At 39.8% G+C, this 19676-nt stretch overlaps 1 protein-coding gene across 2 annotated transcripts in view; it reads right to left on the bottom strand.

The window, feature by feature from the left end:
* The window catches only part of DIAPH1 (diaphanous-related formin 1), a 105102-nt gene that overhangs the window by 43363 nt on the left and 42063 nt on the right, over positions 1–19676 (bottom strand). For both annotated transcript variants that reach the window (XM_011973815.1, XM_011973822.1), the window contains 7 exons: positions 19537–19653; positions 18827–18942; positions 18298–18362; positions 17030–17209; positions 15624–16259; positions 14363–14477; positions 13868–13876 (listed from right to left, as the gene is read on the bottom strand). In XM_011973815.1, coding sequence (XP_011829205.1) covers positions 13868–13876; positions 14363–14477; positions 15624–16259; positions 17030–17209; positions 18298–18362; positions 18827–18942; positions 19537–19653 — 1238 coding nt within the window. The remainder of the gene's footprint in view (positions 1–13867; positions 13877–14362; positions 14478–15623; positions 16260–17029; positions 17210–18297; positions 18363–18826; positions 18943–19536; positions 19654–19676) is intronic.

Here is a 19676-nt window from a genome sequence, read left to right as displayed (position 1 = left end):
TATCTGATCCTACAATTAAGAATACTGCCCTAAACATCTCTGTAGCAAAAACACCTAAACCCAGGCTTACAGTCTAGATGAGGCAGAGGGGATGCCCTGGCCTGCTGCCTCAAAAGCTAGCACCCTGTCACTGTTAGTAGGTGTCCAGCAGCCAAACCATTTTGCTCTGTGCTCTGCTGGTAGGGACTTGCGGCATCGATTGTTCGGGATGCAGGCAGCCTGCAGCAAGGTGTGTCCCTGATGAGCAACTGCTGAGTAAAAGAGTACGTAGCTGTGCCTCAGCCAGTCTCCCTCCCTCTGCAAACCAGACTCCTCCTTTGCCTCTTTTTTTTTTTTCCTGCGTCACAAATACAAAATGGAGTTAGCTGGGAGCAAAAACAATCTGTCTAAAATGGCTGAATGCAGTAGGGAGTGCCAGACAGTAAAGTGAAGGGAAAGGGCACCCCCTGGCGTCCAAGACAGGGAGACTATTTTATGTTCTTCACTACTTTTGCATGTCAAACCAATCAGTCCTACAGAGTCCAAGTTAATTTTGTCACAAATCTTGATATTGAACTCTAAAATTCAAAGAATAGAAACTGAGGCACAAGAAGGGAAAATAATTTTCAGTCTCTAAAGACAAAGGGCACAAGTCAACAGCCCTGAGTCCCAGTTACTGCTTGGTTATGATCAGTAATAGTTTCTAGGAGACAACAGAACGGAAGGGAGGTCCTTTTATAGTACATGATTCCCCAGCTTCAATAATGGACTAATGACTCCCGGAATCCCACTGCTATAGCCTTCACTTCCCCAGGAATTCCTGTTGCAGGCATCTCTCAATGAAGACCACAAACAGGAAATGGAGGAGTGGGGAGTTGCCTGACATCCTGGAAACTATGTTCTTAAGAACTGCAGGTGGGAGTAAGTAAGTGGGATAGAAATATGGGCTTTTCAAAAACACTGTTGAGAACACAGACTGACTCTAAAGCCAGTTATATCCACAGGGCTGGAAGACAGGCTGAGCTATAATGCAGCTCCACCTAACCTCACTCACTTACTCAGGACCAACACCTTACTTGCTCTGCCCAAGATAAAGCCTGCAGCATTTGTACCTATTCTACAGGGAACACCCTCCATTATCTTTATCTGATGCTACACCTCCCTTGAGTAAGCCAAGTACCTATGACAAAAAAGAACATGAAAGAAAGGTGGAAAAAACAGAAACATCTGGAAAAACTTGTGGGTACAAGTCATTAATGGTTGCCACTACTTAAATGAGGCTGCACAAATATGCCAGTTTATCCAACATCCCTAAAGATAATGGCAACACATACAACACAGGTACACAAAAATCACAAGATGTTAAAAAATATATATATAGCATCACTGTATTTTTCTCTGAAGAAATAGGTCTTTGTGGAAGAATCCTAGATTTCTCAGGCATATGTGAAAGATCAGAACACTTAATAATCTCTCTAGGAAATAACTTCCCGTGAGGGTAACATAGCTATGAAATTTCCAAGTTCACCTAGCATACAATAAGCCATGTCTATTAAGCACTACATCAACTCTCTAATTCTGGGAAGAGGAGAGAGTAAGAGGGTCCCATCAGGTGTTAATGTCAGAAGCTGCCCAGATGCAGGACTTCTAATTTATATTCTTCATGGTTGTAATACACATAAGGGATAGATTCAGCACTTTAAAACAATCACTAAGCTATACATTATAGATGGAAAAAATATGCCAACCGAATAGCAGTTATCCCTGCCCAAAGGTAACCATATCACTGATATCTTGGCCAAAATATACAACTATCTGCAAAATCCCACAGAACTAGACCATCACAGATGTGCAAGCTGTAAGGAGGGATAGGGCAAACTGGCATTAATGAACAAACCTAAAGGACAAGAACAGAGCCAGACAGAAGCCCAAAGGAAGAACCAGATGCTGAGAATTACAAAGAAGGGGACAGATCTAAGTCTGGAAGGGTAGCAGAAAAACAGTATTAAAAACCTGGGCACTTCACCAAGCACTTGGTCTTTCCAATAATATAGTCATTGAGTTTCCCACAGATACTTTCCCAGCACACCCAGGATGGTGACTCAATTAGGGAGTGCTAAAAAGAGGTCTGCTTCTGGGATGTGGGTGGGGAGGGACTAGAAGGACAGGCACTATCCCAAGCAAGGACTCAGGTATGTCAGCAGAGAGATATGACAAGTTTATGCAAGGAAACAATAGCCTAGAAGGCAGAAGAAAAGGCATTAAAATAAGATACTAGGAATAAAACTCTTCTCCTGGATTAAAAAATGTTTTATTATGGGAAAAATTAAACTTACAAAAACAGAACAATTAATCCCCACGTATACATCACTCAGTTTCAACAGTTATTCACTGGTGACCAATTCTGTTTCATCTATACCTCAACACACTTCTAAATCCCAAATATGATCCGCAATTATTTCTGTACGCATCTCTAAAAGATAACTTTTTAAAAAATGCGAAGAAACCATGATGACACTAATTTCCAGTTGTCTCAAATGTCAAGTGTTTTGTGTAGTTCACTTGGTTCGATCAAGATCTAAATAAGTTCCATATACTGTACTGGTTGATAAAATTTTAAATTCTCTCCTAATCTTTATGTTCCTTTCCATCTCATTTTTTCCCCTGAAATTTATTTGATGAAGAAATCAGGTCACTAATTACCGGTAAAAAGCAAGAAGCACTAGCACATTAGTGACTTTACACAGTCAGTCACTGGAAGCAAGCACCTGAGGTTTCTCTCAACATGTCTGCGTTCTTGCCACTCTCTTTCACTAAGTGCTGGATTCTGAGTCCGATATATCTAGGCTCAAATTCTGGCTTGGTGTTTACTTGCTATAAAATCTTAATAAGCAAAGGACATGTTAATTCTCTGTTTTATATCTCTCAATTATAAAACAAAGGTAATACCAATTACACATTATGGAAATAATGTTTTGATAATTGGAAATAATAGGTGATAATTCCCTGTCACAAATCTGACATTAAATAGGTATTCATAATTTAAGACTGAATGAGAAGGCAAAGTACCTTCATCTTTTTTTTAGGTGCTCCAGATCAGTTTTAATATCTGCTGTGTCTCACCCACGCTAATCTAAATAAATACTGAGTAAACTGCAGATTTCTAAACCATTCTCCATAACAAAGGGTGCTAGAAATACCCTCTGTTTTATTCAGGGTTGGGAAGGGAAGTAACAGGGCAAGCGCAGAACAAAGAGAACAGATGGAATAAACACCCAGCCCCCAGCCTGAGCCTGCAGAGACAGCTGCTGGTTTTCGTCATACTGCTGTTTTTTTCCCTTCTTTGTTCCTGAGGTGGAAGCCAGAAAAGGGTGGGGAAAGAGGAGGGGGGAAGGGGTGGAGATGGGAGGGCCGCCATCTCTGTTACTGAAAGTCACCTGATCTTCTCCTCCAATCCCTAGTCTCTGACCTCACCATCTGGAACCTGAGCCAAAATAGCTCAACTGCGCTCACTCCGTGGCCGAAAAGAAAAATGCAAGCAGAATAGGAAAAATGGGAAATTCCTGGGAAGGATTTTTGCAGTTTTTCCTGCTAAGAGAAATGCAAACACACACACAGGAGAGTGCTGTATCTTCCCATATTAATAGATCTAAAAGAAGAAATCACTGGCTCTAACAAGAGTTGGGATTATTATAGGATCAGGAGTTAAGAATGGTATCATCCCATCTTGCAGAAATGGGGTTACCAGTGCCCTTCTGTTATATCACTGGGGTCCCCTGCAGTACCTAGAAGTGAAAAGTTTTTTTTTTTTTTTTTTTTTTTTTATATTGGAATCTGTTTTTTAAAAAAGAAACTGTTAAGAGTGAAGTAAAGGATGTTGTTACTTGCTTTATAGAACTGAATGCTAGTACTTGGCTTGGCAGACGAAATCTCAGGTCCAAGTACTTTTAGAAATCTAGAAGTGCTCTAGAATCTTCTCCAAGCATCTCAGACACTGAAATTTCCTTTTTAGCCCTGTGTCTTTTTCATTATAAAAATATAACCACATTATAGAAAAATTAAATGTAGTACCCTAACAAAATCTCTGTTACAGTATTCTAGTATATTCCCCTCTAATCTTTTACTAATGCATTTCTTTTTAATATGAAACAATTGTAATAAGGTGTACATAATTTGTTTCCTGCTTTTCCCACCGAACACTGAATAACAAGCATTCTTCCACACTGCTCCAAAGGCAATGGGAAGGAGTTCTAATACATGGAACAGTTACAGGACACCAAGTTCTAGAGCAATTAATCTGCAGAACAAAAACTGAAATGGAAGCAAGAAAAAAAGTAGGGTAGGCCACTCCTTTCCTTTAAAGACTTTTAGAGAGCTGCATCCCTTTGCTAGCAGTACAAAGATCTCCTCCTGTTCAAGTATCACACTTAAGTGAAGTCTGGAAGGGCCCCTGGCTGAACTTTGCAAGTCTCTCTTCCCCACATCATAATGGTTATAAGCTCTAGTATAAGTGGCCATACATTTACAGAGCTGATGTGGTTAACTAACTCTTCAGTTCATTGTTATGTACGAGTTTTTTTAGGAAGATCAAAAGGACATGTATACATGCTAAGATGAGGCCAGATCAAATGGGTTACTGTAGCTACTGTTTCAAAAAAAAAAAAAAAGGACAATTATTTCATTACTCCATTTTTGTTTTATTCTTGTGTTCATTATAAAAGTAATGCCTGCTTATTAAACATTTATACCTTTTTAAATGAGGAAAATCTCTGCATACTGATAGGAAGACTCTCCAGGATATAGAAGCAAGGTATAGAAACAGTATAGATAGTATGTTCCTTTTTTTTGCTAAGAGGAAGGACAAGAATCTGTATCAGCATTTGTTTATAACTGCATTTTTAAAGAAAGTCTAAAGGATAATCAAACTAATAAAAATGGTTACCTCTAGAAGGTAGGAGAGGGAGAAGGATGGCATGGATGAATACTAGGGTGGGAATGAGATGTTTTTATACTGTTTCGACTTCTGAACCACTTGTTATCTAGGCAAAAAAAAAACAAAAAACAAAAAACAGATAACAGAGAAGCTGAAAGAAAGGCCCCAGAGGAAACATTCCGTGGAGACACCCTTAGTACTCCTCGCAAACTAGCCTGTCTACAACTTTATGTTTGGAGGGAGACTTGTTCAGCATCAGCAGGACAGTTATTTCAGGTCCAACAATTCCCAAATAGTGTAAGATCAAGGGATCCTCAAAACAGTGCCTTTTCCTTAAGGCAACAGTTTTGGGTTCTAGTATGTAGTAAGAGAGCACCGGATCACTCTTACTCACCCCAAACCTTAGTTCTGCTTTGACACTTGCTAGATATCCCATTTCTTCGCCTAAATACATCTCTGATCGCTACCAACTCCAGGTCTCCACAGCAAGAGAATAACCAAACTTGAACAAAAGTTATGCCTGTATAGCTGTAACACTCTTCATCTTGATCTCTACCTCCTCCGGTTTCTCACAACTCCTTCCATGTTGTACAAGCCCCAGTCCAGCACAATACTCTGCCCTAATCATTCTGCTCTCCATCTATCCTCTCCAGCTGAGTCAGTCTCTAAGTGTTTCGGAGTTACTTCATTGACCACAGAGGACTTCTTCAAAATGTCCTTCTAAGATGGCTACTGAGACCTGGTTTAGAAGATGGCAAGAAAAGTGCCTCTGAAATAGTGACTCCAAAATTGACTGCCAAGTCAACAGAAAATGTTGAATTGTTTCCTAATCAATCTCATATGACCTCCATAAAAACAGGGATAATACTTATATAATATCTATTCAGATACAGATATCAAAATATTATTACGAGAACAGGTGAAGAGTGGCTTAATTCACACCATTAACGTGCTCCTCATGCAATCCTTATACTAAAGTTTGAGATTTACTGGTATCAACAGACATTTAAGGCTAGGAACTGACTGTACCAACATGTTAGAAGTTTAAGTAATACTGATCCCCCAGCTAGATGGTCTGAGTCTCAGACAATGACATTTAAAAGGATATTTGGTTAGAAATAAAATCTGGAATCCACAGATAATGGCAGATGGTACCTTGGATTTAAAAGATACCATTTCAGTCTACGTGTTTCTAGAAAAGAGTAATACAGGCACACACTAAAGTTGGGATGGCTAGAAAGAGGCTCTAAAAATGAGACTAGCTGGGGATAATTAGGAGTTAACATATGACACAATGGGTTGACTTTGACTATGAAAATCTTTCTGCATCAGCATATTCTATCCAAGTTAGACCAGGGGAATTTCCTGAAGAAATGGATTCAGTATATTATCTCTGGCTAGTTATCGATATATAATGTGGATAGGTTCTATTATGTCCTTAAAGTAGTTTTTCAGCAGAAACTGAGACAGAGATGGGATTATGAGTGTGTATATAATGAGGCTACAATGAGCTACCAAGCTGATAAAATACAAACCTCTCTTTGAGCCCTCTCAAAAGAAGGCTATGCTTTCATGAAGGTATCAGACTAAAAAACAAAAACTTTTTCCAACCTCTGGACACCAAGAAGAACACTAAAATTGTTACTACAGAAAATACTGGCTGCTACAGGACAAGATCCTTTTGCAAAAGGGCAAGCTGTAGCTTTCCGCATAATTTAACTGCTGATCAGTCCTCCAAATAAATTTCCTGACAGGTAGAGGGCAGTATACTAAGCAGCTTGTATTTGGAAAGGACAGAGGTTGCCTGTCTCTAACGTGATGACATCACTACCAAACGCAACAATGACACAGCTAAAATAAAATAGATCCATGTGCCATCTGGTGGCAGAAAGCAGTAAAGCACACTGCTAGAAATAAAATATCAAATTCCCCCGGTTGAGAAGAAAATTAAAATTTAATTTCTTTATCTGATGATGCAGTACCTTAAATCTCCATCAGTAAGTCTTCTGTGGAAACTACATCAGCAGCCTTCATGCAATAGTTTTAAAGTTTTGCCCCAGTTTAACTCTATACTCCTAAACACTGGTTGTAAGCAAGCAGCAGCTCCTGATGCCTGACCTTTGGTGCACAGAATAAGAGAATGAAACTCAGACCAAAACAAACAAAATAACAAAGGGACTTAGAAGGCTGTCAGAAACAAAAGAAGAGTTTGACATGACAGATAATACCAAAGACAGCTTACTGCAAGGAAAAAAACAAAGTAACAGAACCAGAAGTTTAAAATTGAAAGATATCTTTTAGGTTCATGTATCTCACTTTACAGACAGAGTCAAGGTATGAAAGATAACCTTTGGTGCAATCTTATTAGTGGTTGGACTAAAACAACATATCACTTTTCCCCTACTAGACATTACCACAAATATTTTTTTTATTTTTGATGGAAGTATAAATTGCTACAATCTTGTACCTAGCAACTTGGGCCCAGAAATTTTATTTTTAAGAATTTATTGTGCAGAAGTACAAGTTTGCAAAGACAATTAAAAATGGATGTTTCCTTCAGCATTGCTTGTAATAAAAAAATGGAAAACTTATTTGCATTATATGACAGAATACATCTATGAGAAATAATGACACAGATCTATAAGGACATCGAGATGCTAAAACATGTTAAACAAAATACAAAACAGTATAAAATGTATGAGATCACACCAACTGCATTAAAAAAGAAGTGTGTATACCCTCATATTTCTATAATTTTGTTTTTAATTCCCTTGCCCCTTTTCCAGTAAAGTTTTATTCAAAAATTTACCACACTTTCTCACTTGAACTAAAGAAGAAAAGGATTTTCCCATTCCTTTATTAGAATAACATATGCATATAAAAAGTATGATTTAACCACAGTCACTCTGGGGGAGGACACCTTTTTATCTTGTATTTCCAGTGTATTCTACATTTTTGTTAAAATGAAGATAACAAATTAGTCCAGGAACTGGCTTTAGACAGGACCATGGTAACAGAGGAAGACAGAAGGTAGGTAAAAGTAATGATGGGAAGTCTCTGGAAGTTCCTTTTCTGATTGCTTCAATTTTGTCAGTGAAGCAGAAAGAAAACATCTTCAACTGGGAATGAGGATGAGGGAGGTTTGGGCTGTTGAGGAGGAAAAAAAAAAGGTATGAAATAACCTTTAGGAGAGCAGGAAATTCAATGAATTCATAATGCTTAAAATATGATTGCCTGGCAGTATCAAGGGCCAAGCAACTTCACAAATTAAGCAGAGGAGAGTTGGAAGAAATAACACGCAGTAAGTTAGCAGGAAAAGTAAGTGTTTCCTATCCTGAAAGCTAAGAGAATAAAGTCTATCAAAAGAGGGCCCAGTTGCATGGTTTTCTCCAGTCATGTTCAGTTGCACAGCTACAGGAGCAGGACAAAGACAGAAATGGAATTAACCGGGATTGTGGTTTTGCCAATCGAGTATGAAATGAGAGAGGTAATGGAAAAACAAAACCCAAGAGAATGATTGTAATGATAAACCAAGGAATTTTAGCTCAGGGAAAGAGTGAAGTCATCAGAAGGCGAAGGACAGTGAAATGCTGGTAGGACAAATGGATTAGCCGGGCTGGAGGACTGCTGGGGTCAGGATAGCAAAGGGAGTAAGGTAAAAAGATAGAACCTGGGTGGTATGATATGAGATCCTAGAAGTGGGGAATGGGTGAGGTAGGATAGAGGACAAAATCAGTAGAAGAATTCAAGGAACTGAAAGGCCAGAATATTGGTAGGATCATGACCTTTTTGTATAAAAATTCCTAAGAATTAAGTCAGAGCTAGTATTGGAGTATAGAAGAGAGTGGATATGAGCCAAGAGCTACATTGGTTGAGAAATGAGGAGTAACATGGGTGTCAGTAGATGAAAACACGAAGAGAGAAAATGGGTGACATAACTTGATGTCATAAGATTTGAAATTGTTGGTTTTTAGGAATTGTTTCCTCTTAGGAAAGAGGCAAAATGATCTGAGAGTGGCAATGAAGAACAAAGATTACATCTACCCCATCTCCAAGTCCACTGGGGTGTGGTCTATGAGAACAAAGAAAAACAACCCCATGGGCTGGGCGTGGTGGCTCACGTCTGTAATCCCAGCACTTTGGGAGGCCAAGGTGGGTTGATCACCTGAGGTGAGGAGTTTAGACCAGCCTGGCCAACATGGTAAAACCCCGTCTCTACTAAAAATACAAAAATTAGCCACGTGTGGTGGCGCGCGCCTGTAATCCCAGCTACTCGGGAGCCTGAGGCAGGAGAACTGCTTGTGACCAGGAGGCAGAGGCTACAGTGAACTGAGAGCTTGCCACTGCACTCCAGTCTGGGCAACAGAGTAAGACTCCATCTCAAAAACCAAACCAAACCAAACCACACCAAACCAATCCAAACCAAACCACATGAGCAAGCAAAAGGGAAAGCAGTATTGAAGAGAAAACCAGGTTTCCAGTAGAGCAAGGTGAAAAAGGTTTTGCCAGTAATGGACCATGAATTTCAGAGGGTACAGTGGACCAGTTTCAGGAGCTTAGGTGGGATGGGAGGAGACAGAATAGGAACCACACAGAACCTTATCGCGATTAAACTATGGGAGATGAAGGATGACCCAGGAGTCTGGGGCTGCCTGTGGTAAGTGACATAAACCAAGATAAATGGCATAATATTAGATCCAGTGGATTAAAAGAAAATGATGATGGAAAGGTTGGGGTGTAGAGCGGTATATGAGGGGCTGGTTTAGGTTCCTTTTTTATACCACTAGTAACAGTGAGATGACAACCTGGAGGAGGTTATGTTACTTTTTCCATGTGAAGAACTTCTGGTAACCCCAGATAATAGGCATAGATTTATGTTTTTAAATCACAAGGGACTAGTATCTGATATTACAGAACTTCCTAATTTCTTTGTGCTAGTAGTCTGACCCTACTCAAAACCCAAGAGAAGCTAAGTAATTAAAAGGTAAGAATCCCAACAAGTGTTCACTTGACTAGTACCACTAGTCCTAATCCTACCGACTTGAGTGGAGTAAGGAAATGATGGAACAGACATCCTTCTGCTAAGGGACTCAATGAACAAGGTACAGCAGGTTGAGCTCTCACAAAATCTTGCTGCTAAAGGTTAAAGCTGCAGAAGCTACAAAAATTCACTAATAAAGATGCAACTGGGTGAGTGCCATCTAGTGGACAGAAGAGAATCACAGGGAAAAAGAAAAAGACCCTTAGATCCTTTTTGGGAAAGAATCAGCAGGCTTCCTGCTGAAACCTGAAGCAAAAAAATTATTTCAGGGCAGCAGACAGGAAAACATATCTGTTATGGCTAACAGTTCTGACTTCTGGAACAGTAGTACTGGACCCACACAGTCAAATGCTAAGTAGAATACTGTTATTTTTTAATAAAATTCTCAGTTCTTAGTGAAGGTCTTACTTTTTAGCCAGAGTTTTTTCTAAATTACTGCCATTAAATATTTGCAGAGCTGTTCTGATGCTCACAGTTCCCATAACACACCTCTTACTTTAACAAGTCTAATGTTCAATATTGTTTCTGGAAGGAAGGAATAAACCTAAAAATAAAAGTCACTGTACTTAAGACATGAGTTATCATTCACCATGCTATGGTTCAAGAGGTGGTAGTGTAATGATCACATAATCAACAACAGAGAGTAAGAGAAGAAATACAAAATGAAAAACTAGTTTATCTTGTACATACAAATAATGAGCTGCCTAAGGCTACTATAGCAATGAAAATGCTCGCTTGGAGAAAATGAAACAACAACAACAAAAACAGAAATTTAACTACTGGACATGTTTCCAAGAAATTCAAAAAGAGTCAACAAAGAGTCCATGATAAAAGACTCCCTGCTGATCACTATAAGGAAAGTGAGAATGTGAAAAAGGACTAGAAGTTTTATGGCACTGCCTATCAAAAGTAAATTCAAAATATTCCCTGGCAGGGAATAAGTTAACTGAGTAAGTAAATTCTTCATTTATGGGAAACAAAGCCTTCAGAAACAAGACACTAATCCTTAAAAGAGAAATATTGTGTAAAAGAATCTGGAGTATAAAATTCTGGGACCAGTTCCTGTCTCTCAGCTCTTCTCTTGTAAAAAGGCACACATATTCTTGAACCATAATGAAGCAGTAACAAGAGACTTTTCACTACAGGAAGCAGATGTGCAGAATGAGGCAGGTGCTTTCTTCAATGCCCATTCTTGGAGGGGCCAGTAGGTATACTGAAGGTTTTAGGTATACTGAAGGTTTTATATAAGGGGGATACAGGCATGCTTAACAAATAGCAGAGTTGTGTTTAGCAAGCAAGAGAGGAAATAATGCAATATGATGAAAACCTAGTGTCCAAATAGCTTCATCAACACTGGCAACCACCTGGACTGAAATCATCTAAGCAGTGCTTCTACTAGATAAACATGTCTTATTTCTTCAACTGGATTAGTTCTGCTAGAGTTGAATATAGTCAGAATATGCTTTCTCTTTTATAACCCTAAATATCTAGTATCTCACTTACTTTCCCTAATCTATTATTGTTCCCTTTTTTCTACTCAGTCGCTGCCAATTCAAGGACATTGGTGTCTGAGTGAATGAAGTGGTTCCTGAAGGCAGTATATCCCCTTTCTTGCAGCTTTTGTCCGGATCTAAGCTTTCAGAGACTCGTAGGGCAAGTACATACACACTTCTGAGAAGTAGAAGGCTCGAGCAAGGACTTTGGAGTCACTCTTTAGGGTCTGAATTCTGGCTCTGACACTTTTTATACAGTTTGGAAAAAGTTATTTAATCTATGTCACTACTTCATCTGGAAGATGAAATATTTACAAGGTTGATAGAGTAGTTATCTATCATTTAATTATATCATCAATATCAAGACTATGAATGACAGACTTGGTAACTGACACTGGCTTCAGTATTCAAACTGAACTGGTTCAATATTCAATTCAGTATTCAAGAATTACTTTTAAAAAGTAGTAAGGATGGCCGGATGTGGTGGCTCACGCCTGTAATCCCAGCACTTTGGGAGGCTGAGGTGGGCAGATCACCTGAGGTCAGGAGTTCAAGACCAGCCTGCCCAACATGGTGAAACCCCATCTCTACAAAAATAAAAAAAATTGGCTGGACATGATGGTCGGTGCCTGTAATCCCAGCTACTTGGGAGGCTGACGCAGGAGAATCACTTAACCTGGCAGGTGAAGGCTGCAGTGAGCCACGATCACACCACTGCACTCCAGCCTGGGTGACAGAGCGAGACTCTCTCTCAGAAGTAAAAAAAAAAATAGTAGTAAGGATGAAGATCTTTTTCTGAAATATAAATACTAGAGATGTTTAAAGCACTGGAAGTAAAGTATACTTGCTGTGATACTGAGATCTGGGTCTTCTGAGTGCTTGCAATTTTTGAGAGTTTGAAATTCCTTATCTGACATAAATCTAAACTCTAAATAAGAAGCACAAAGATCTTTTACTAAAGTTTTCTTTTTATTGGCCTTTTGTGAATAAGGGGGCCACTTTGGTATTTTTAAAAATACTACTATATTCCCAATTCACAATGAGAATATAATGCCAAGGAAGACCACTAAACTGTATAAAACCCAACTAGAATTAATAGGAATACAAATGCACAGAATAAAAGGATGGGGATTGGGGTGGGGGGAGAAAAGAGGCCCAGTCAGTATTCATTTGCAATAGCACTAAGAGTGCAGAGCCCAGACTCAAGAAAGAAACTTATGCCAGAGGCCAACATAGGGATTCCGTGAACTTACAAATTAGAAAATCATTTAATTTTGACTTTGTCAACTAGTCTTTATTGATACACTAATACAGTATATGTGGTTACCATCACAATATTTTAATTAAGAGAGTGGAATTAATCCCGTAGGCTGGACTTTGGCACGGAAGGTGACAGTTTTCTTAGAAGAAAAGGCCATTTTGACCTGAATGACAGGGCAACAAGACAGATCTGAGCATTATGGTCTCATACTCCTAGATACACACACACACTCATATGCAACTAGGGGCCATCAAGGCACCTTGAAATCTGTTAGACTCCTTATTAGAACAAGGTGCTTCCATCAGATCACTTAAGGAAAAAATAAGAATTGCCTGTAAAAGTACTAACTGACTAGGGGGAGGCAGGGAAAATAAATGCTCCAAAGTTGCACTTAATTTTCATCACTAGGGTCATAGTAAGTCTCTAAACAAACAAAACTGCTGGAAGAAGATGAAAATATGAAATTATTGGGTTATAATTATCATTATACATGACAAGATCTTTTAAATACTATCTCTCTCAGGAGAAGTAACTACAAGTACGCTATCACAAGGCAGCACAAAACCACAAGAATTAGGAAGTGAAGAAAGAAGAGAGCAAGGTAGATCAGCTCTTCTAAACTAAAAGGAAACATATGAAGGCTAAAAAACAAAAGCAAGAATTTATATAGAAAAAAATGGACCAGAAGTCAAGACTCCTGGTTCTGATCACATAACCTTGGGAAAGCTACCTAACTGTTCAGAGTCTATATATGCTACAGAATGGAGATAATACACATCCTGCCTGTCTCATAAGGCTTCTTTGCATATCAAATAGGGTAATATATGTTAAGGCACTATGAAAATTGTAAAACAGCACAAATGTAAGGTAACAGTATTATTACCTACATTGTCCCTCACCTTCTAAAGAGATTAAGTATGTTGTAGTTTAATGTGAAACAAACTTTCTTCCCTAATAGTTAATGCCAAAGCTATTGGTCCTTTTGAACTCCAGGGGAGGAAAAAAACCCCAAAAAACCAAAAAACAAAAAACACCTAGCAAAGACAAGTCAACCCTCAATCTCTGGTCTCAGTTTTCTAACTAGAAATTCCTTTATATCTATTTCATCTTTTTCTCTAATATTCAAGAGACCAAACTAAAAGGCTCTTTTGTATTCTTACCTTTGGAAGCTGCAGGAGCAAAGTGCCAGGAGAGAGAAGGCATCCAATATTGGAAAGAAATGGAAGAAAGGGAATCACATATGGTTCTTTGTTACTATAGACAGTCACTCAGCCACCCAAACTGTTAAGACTCTATCCAACCCTTATTAATTATGTACTTAGAACTGGAAATTGCACGTTAAGGCAATGACAGAATCTGTTCAAAAGTATCATCAAAACGGGCCCAAATCAAGCTCTGTCACTTTAATCTCATATCCCTACAAGTTATACTGATACGAAATACCTACATACAACAGTTCTCTTTCCCAAACCAAGTAACTCCATAATATTTAATATAAAACATATTTTCTTTCTTTTGAATGGGAAAACCCATCGGTCTTCCATCCAACGTACCCTTTCTATCCTCACCCAGGGAAAGGAAGGGAATAGGAAACCTAATGAAAAAATATTCTAAGCCCTACACTGGACCTTTGCATGAAAGAGGAAGGTACTCACTCTTGGTCTGGGCAGAAAAGGTAAGGGTAAGTTTGGCAAAAAGTTCATTGTTCTCAAAGCGGTCCTCCTTCACCTTTGTCCAGAAGCAGTCCTGGGAGAGGTCCTCAGCCACAAGCTGTGGATAAAGGCAGGGTGTTAAGAATTAGTAAACTGAGCCCTGTACTTTTCATCCTAGAAAATGGATAAGGCTGTAAAATAGGTGGCTGGCTGATTATCAGCAATGTCTCACTAAAATAAGACTAACTTGAGGCACAGAATAGCTGCAGTGGGATTAGGAGAGGATACTTCCAGTTTATTTGTTAATTGGTGATTATTCAAGAACTAGATTCATATATACTATGTATCCTCCTCCTAACTCCATATCCTCTAGCTTCATAAGCATTAAGTCTTTATTTCAGAGAAGTTTTGCTCATCATCATATTTTTCCCACCAGTTTGGCTAACTGTGCCAAATTTGCTCATTTTATGAGCAAATCCCTAAGGTCCTTTATATTAACTTGGTTTCTAGAAGCAAAAGGCTAACTCAGAATCACAGGCATCTCAAACACATCATGGGAACAATACTGTGCATGCAAATATGGCCTGTGTAGGCCAGGCGTGGTGGCTCACACCTGTAATCCCAGTACTCTGGGAGGCCAAGGTGGGCGTATCACAAGTTCAGGAGTTCGAGAGCAGCCTGACCAACATGGTGAAACCCTGTCTCTACTAAAAATACAAAAATTAGCCGGGCATGGTGGCACACGCCTATAATCCCAGCTACTCGGCAGGCTGAGGTTGCAGTGAGCAGACACTGTGCCACTGCACTCCAGCCTGGGCAACAGAGCGAGACTCCCATCTCAAAAAAAAAAAAAAAATGGCCTGTGTAACTCACATCCTGTGGAATTGGGGTAGGAGAGTGGATTCATAAATCCATGACTTTGGGATCAGCACAATTATCAGTAGTTTGCAGACTAGTGAATGATTATTATCAAACCGTGTGTTACCATGGTATTCAAAGTCTCAGAGAAAAGGCAAAAAACATTAAGTATAAGTTTAGTTAAGATTAAATTCAGAGTACAGGGTTCATAGAACTCTCCATGGTGATGTATGGAATAAAGAAGATGCCTAATATCTGCTGAATAAACATAAGCATGAGTGAAACTTGAAGACAGAAAGATGTAAGCCCTAAGGAAGGCGCAGCCCATCCATGCACAAAATACAAAGTAGAAAACTGAAACTGTTTCTCAAGGTTGACTGGTGAAGAAATAGACAGAAACTCTTACCTTGGACCAGTTTGGCCTCCTGAGCTGCACCTCTGGCTTATAAAGCTTTTTGGGGGTTAATCCAAATGGCAGAACTGGGGCTGCAGAAGCTCCAAATCCAAATGGGGGAGGTGGAGGCATACCCATTCCGGGTGGAGGTGGAGGAATGCCAGGGCCTCCAGGAAATGGAGGAGGTGGAGGGATTCCAGGACCACCAGGAAGAGGGGGAGGAGGAGGTGGCATTCCTGCTCCTCCTGGCAAGGGAGGAGGTGGAGGGGGGATTCCAGCATCCCCAGGCAAAGGAGGGGGTGGAGGGATGCCAACATCCCCAGGCAAAGGAGGGGGTGGAGGGATGCTAGCACCCTCAGGCAAAGGAGGGGGTGGAGGGATAGCAGTACCTCCAGGTAAAGAAGGGGTTGAGGAGATGCAAACACTCCCAATCAAAGGAGGTGGAGGAGGAGGAGGAGGAGGAGGAGGAGTGGCACTATCCCCAGGAGCAGGTGGTGGCGGAATAATAGTGCCAGAGTCACCAGGTAAAGGAGGGGCCGGGGGAGCAGCAGCACTACTAGGAACAGAAGGAGCTACAGTAATAGCCGCCGCAGAGAGGGAAGCCATTTCTTTCTTGGCATCTTCCAGTTCCTTTGTCAGCTTGGCAACCTACAGAAATAACATCAATGTGAGTACTTCTCACCCCACTTCAGGGACTACTGGGCCTGGAAGGAACCTAACAAATGACTTAATCCAAACTTCTCATGTTACAAATGGAGGAACTGAGGAGTCAGAGAAATGATATGATCACCTAAAGTCACACTGCTTAGCAGCAGAGCCAAAACTAGAATTCAGGTCTTCATGTTCTTAGTTCAACATGCTTTGTATGCTTTGTATTAAGATGACGATTTCAACTTTTATGTTAAACTCTCCCTTGATTAGAAAATGCAAAGTCAAGTAAATCAAACGTTCTAGTTATATAACTAATATATGTGCTATACAGATGATTATATAACCACACAAGTAATCAAGTTATCAGATACTTGATTTAAAGATCATTTAAGTATTTACTACTGCAGAGAGAGTATATAAGGATAAATCTGTGCAGAGATGATTAAAGTAACAGGAAATTAGCCAATTTTTAACAGTTTAGTTTTTATTCCTAATTTATTAGAAGACTTATTACCTTTATTTCTGGGTGGTAATGCAACTTACTTTACTCTTAGTGTTTTTCTGTATTTTCCAGATTTTCTGTCTTATGTATTACTTACCCTCAACACAAACCAAAAACCAGTATATTATTTTTAAAATATGCACCATGTAACTAGACTATCTATTAGTAGCTGAACCCTCCTTAGGAGTAAGATGACTGACTCCTGTTCCAAGTCATGTGCATCCAGAGATTACAGGTCACTCTGCCTTCCCTGCTCAGGCATTACCTCTCCTGTGAGCTGGGACACCTCTGCTTCCAGGTCCTGTTTCTCTGTGGCAATTTGTTGCTTTTCAGAATGCAGTGCATCCTTTTCTCCCTGAAGATCTTGAAGCTTCTGCTCAAAGTCACTTTCCAGCTTTTTCATTTCCACCTGTAGCTCATGTCGGGCTGTTAACTCTGAGTCCAGCTAGAGAAAAAACGCATCAGGCTCCCAGCAAGCTCTCCATCTCAGTAAGCAGCACAGTATTATTACCCATAATTCCCCCCACCTCCTCTTTTGCCTGGGGGTGCTGGAATCCCCTCCTCCTACCATCTCCAGTTCTGGGCCAATACTTGATCTACAGAGCTCACAAATCCAGGCCATGCTTGGGGAAAAAAGCACCATGATTCTGATCTTAAAATCAAGGTCTGGCTGTGCACGGTAGCTCACATCTGTAATCCCAGCACTTTGGGAGGCCGAGGCAGGTGGATCACCTGAGGTCAGGAGTTCGAGACCAGCCTGCCCAACATGGTGAAACCTCACCTCTACCAAAAATACAAAAATTAGCCCGGCATGATGGTGGGCGCCTGTAATCCCAGTTACTTGGGAGGCTGAGGCAGAAGAATAGCTTGAACCCGGGAGATAGAGGTTGCGGTGAGCCAAGATCACGCCACTGCACTCCAGCCTGGATGACAGAGTGAGACTCTGTCTCAAAAAAATAGAAATAAAAATGAAAATAAAACAATCAAGGTTAAAGGAGAGGGGAATCGGTTCATTTCCATAGATTCCCTATTTTTATAGTTAAAAACAAATAATAAGATTTTAAAGGTATTTAAATAGGACAGTCATGATAGTACAATCCCAATATTCTCTAGGATCAAAACCCTATTAACCACAATAAGAGTTCTTAACAACTGAAGAGAAAAAGATAACTCTGACATCCTCTAGTTCTACTGTTCTAAGGACCCTAGCTCCTATTGTTCTAAGCGTAAGAGGCCTAAAATGCCAAGCAAACCTGAGAGTGCCATTACTATTATATGAGTATCATCTGTCTTTCTTTTCCCGCCCAGTAGCCCAAGAACTGCGAGCCCGCCACTAGAGCTCCTCATGAAGACATCCATATCATTTTCTCCAATGACTAACCTACACTGGAAAGGTTTCCCCTGGGCACTACACTATTGGGTGCTAAACGCTTCCAAAATACCACAGAAAAAAAACTGTCTCACAGATCAGGAAAACAATAATGCTCAAAGAAAGATATACTCAAACACATGTTTTTGGTCTCTCATATGCACCTGCTTTTCCAGCTCTGCAGCTTTGGCTTCAGATTTCTCCACCTTTGTCTTATCAATCATTTGATCTGAAAAGAAGAAGAGTCAGTAAGTAAAGCTCCTAATTCTCTTGGTCTATTTATTTCATACCTAAGCCCTTCCAAAGAACAGTCTTTTTGATCATTTTTATTATCTTTCTTAATGTTCTGCACTAGACAAAGACATGAAACTTTCGGTTAAGTTCAACATGTAATCTGAGTGTGTGGTAAGGCCACCATGCTGGGTGGCATGAAGAATGCCTATGAGTGATACTTTTGACTCTCTGAGACCACCAGGAGTTCCTGCAAAAGGTGCTGGTGTGTGTTTTATGTAAAAATAAACTAAAGACCTATAGATTCCTAGCAAAAATGCTGGTTATTAAACCTAAGAAACGACAAAAATGGAAGTATCTGGGGACTGGAAAGGTGTCTTCTCTGACATTTTCACTGAAACAAGATGCAAAATGAAAGGAAGAAGCAATACTTGGGAGAGACAGATAGAAGAGTATGCTTACCAATTAATCCCTCAATCTCAATCTGGAGGTGACGGCACTTGAAGTCAGGATCAGCCCCATTCTTGTGCAGAACTATCTGGGAAATACATTCTTCAATCAACTTATAGTACTGAGGTCTACAAGAGAATAAAACAGGGTCACCAAAGGAAAATCAAAATATAATTTTCAGAAGTATTCAGGACCAAGAAAACTGCTTTGACAACTAAGAGACCTGGAAAAATTTTTGTAAAGTTAATACAAGTATCACTGCCATGCTAAGAAAACTCCTTTTTCCACATCAGCTACCCTACCCCATCTACTTCAGATAATCAAAACTTCTTGCCATCTGCTCCTAGTGCCAACACTTTCCCATCTAAAAATTTGGGTTTGATCCTTCCTGTGATGGATAGTGCTATTGCTAAATCTATACTTCTAGGAAACTAGAAAGAATTTTAAATTGCCACTTCTCTTTGCTATCATCTTCATCCTATTTACCTACTGCCCTCCAAAAACAGAAGGGCATTTCACCTTATACACTGTGACCTCTTCCATAGGGATGTCTTTGAGTTGGATTAAAGAAATAAGACAACTTCCTTTATTTCTGTGACTAATGAACCCTAATCTTGGGTCTTTTTTACTTTCTCCCTTTATAGAACAAACTTTGAATTTAAGGAACTCACTCTCTCCACTAAGGCTCGAATTCAAAACTTCCCATAAGCACACCATCTTACCTGGCCTCATAGTCATTTCGGACCAAGAGTAAGTGTTGCAGGATGGAAAGGAAGTGTGGCTCTGCCTTTGAATCCTTCACTGTGTTTAAGAGAATCTGAAAGACTTCATTAAAGTCAGTGGAAAAGGGGAATAGGCTAAG

Source organism: Mandrillus leucophaeus, unplaced genomic scaffold (assembly GCF_000951045.1).
Source record: "Mandrillus leucophaeus isolate KB7577 unplaced genomic scaffold, Mleu.le_1.0 Scaffold1003, whole genome shotgun sequence".
Lineage (NCBI taxonomy): Eukaryota > Metazoa > Chordata > Mammalia > Primates > Cercopithecidae > Mandrillus > Mandrillus leucophaeus.
This window is presented reverse-complemented; position numbering and strand designations above follow the sequence as displayed.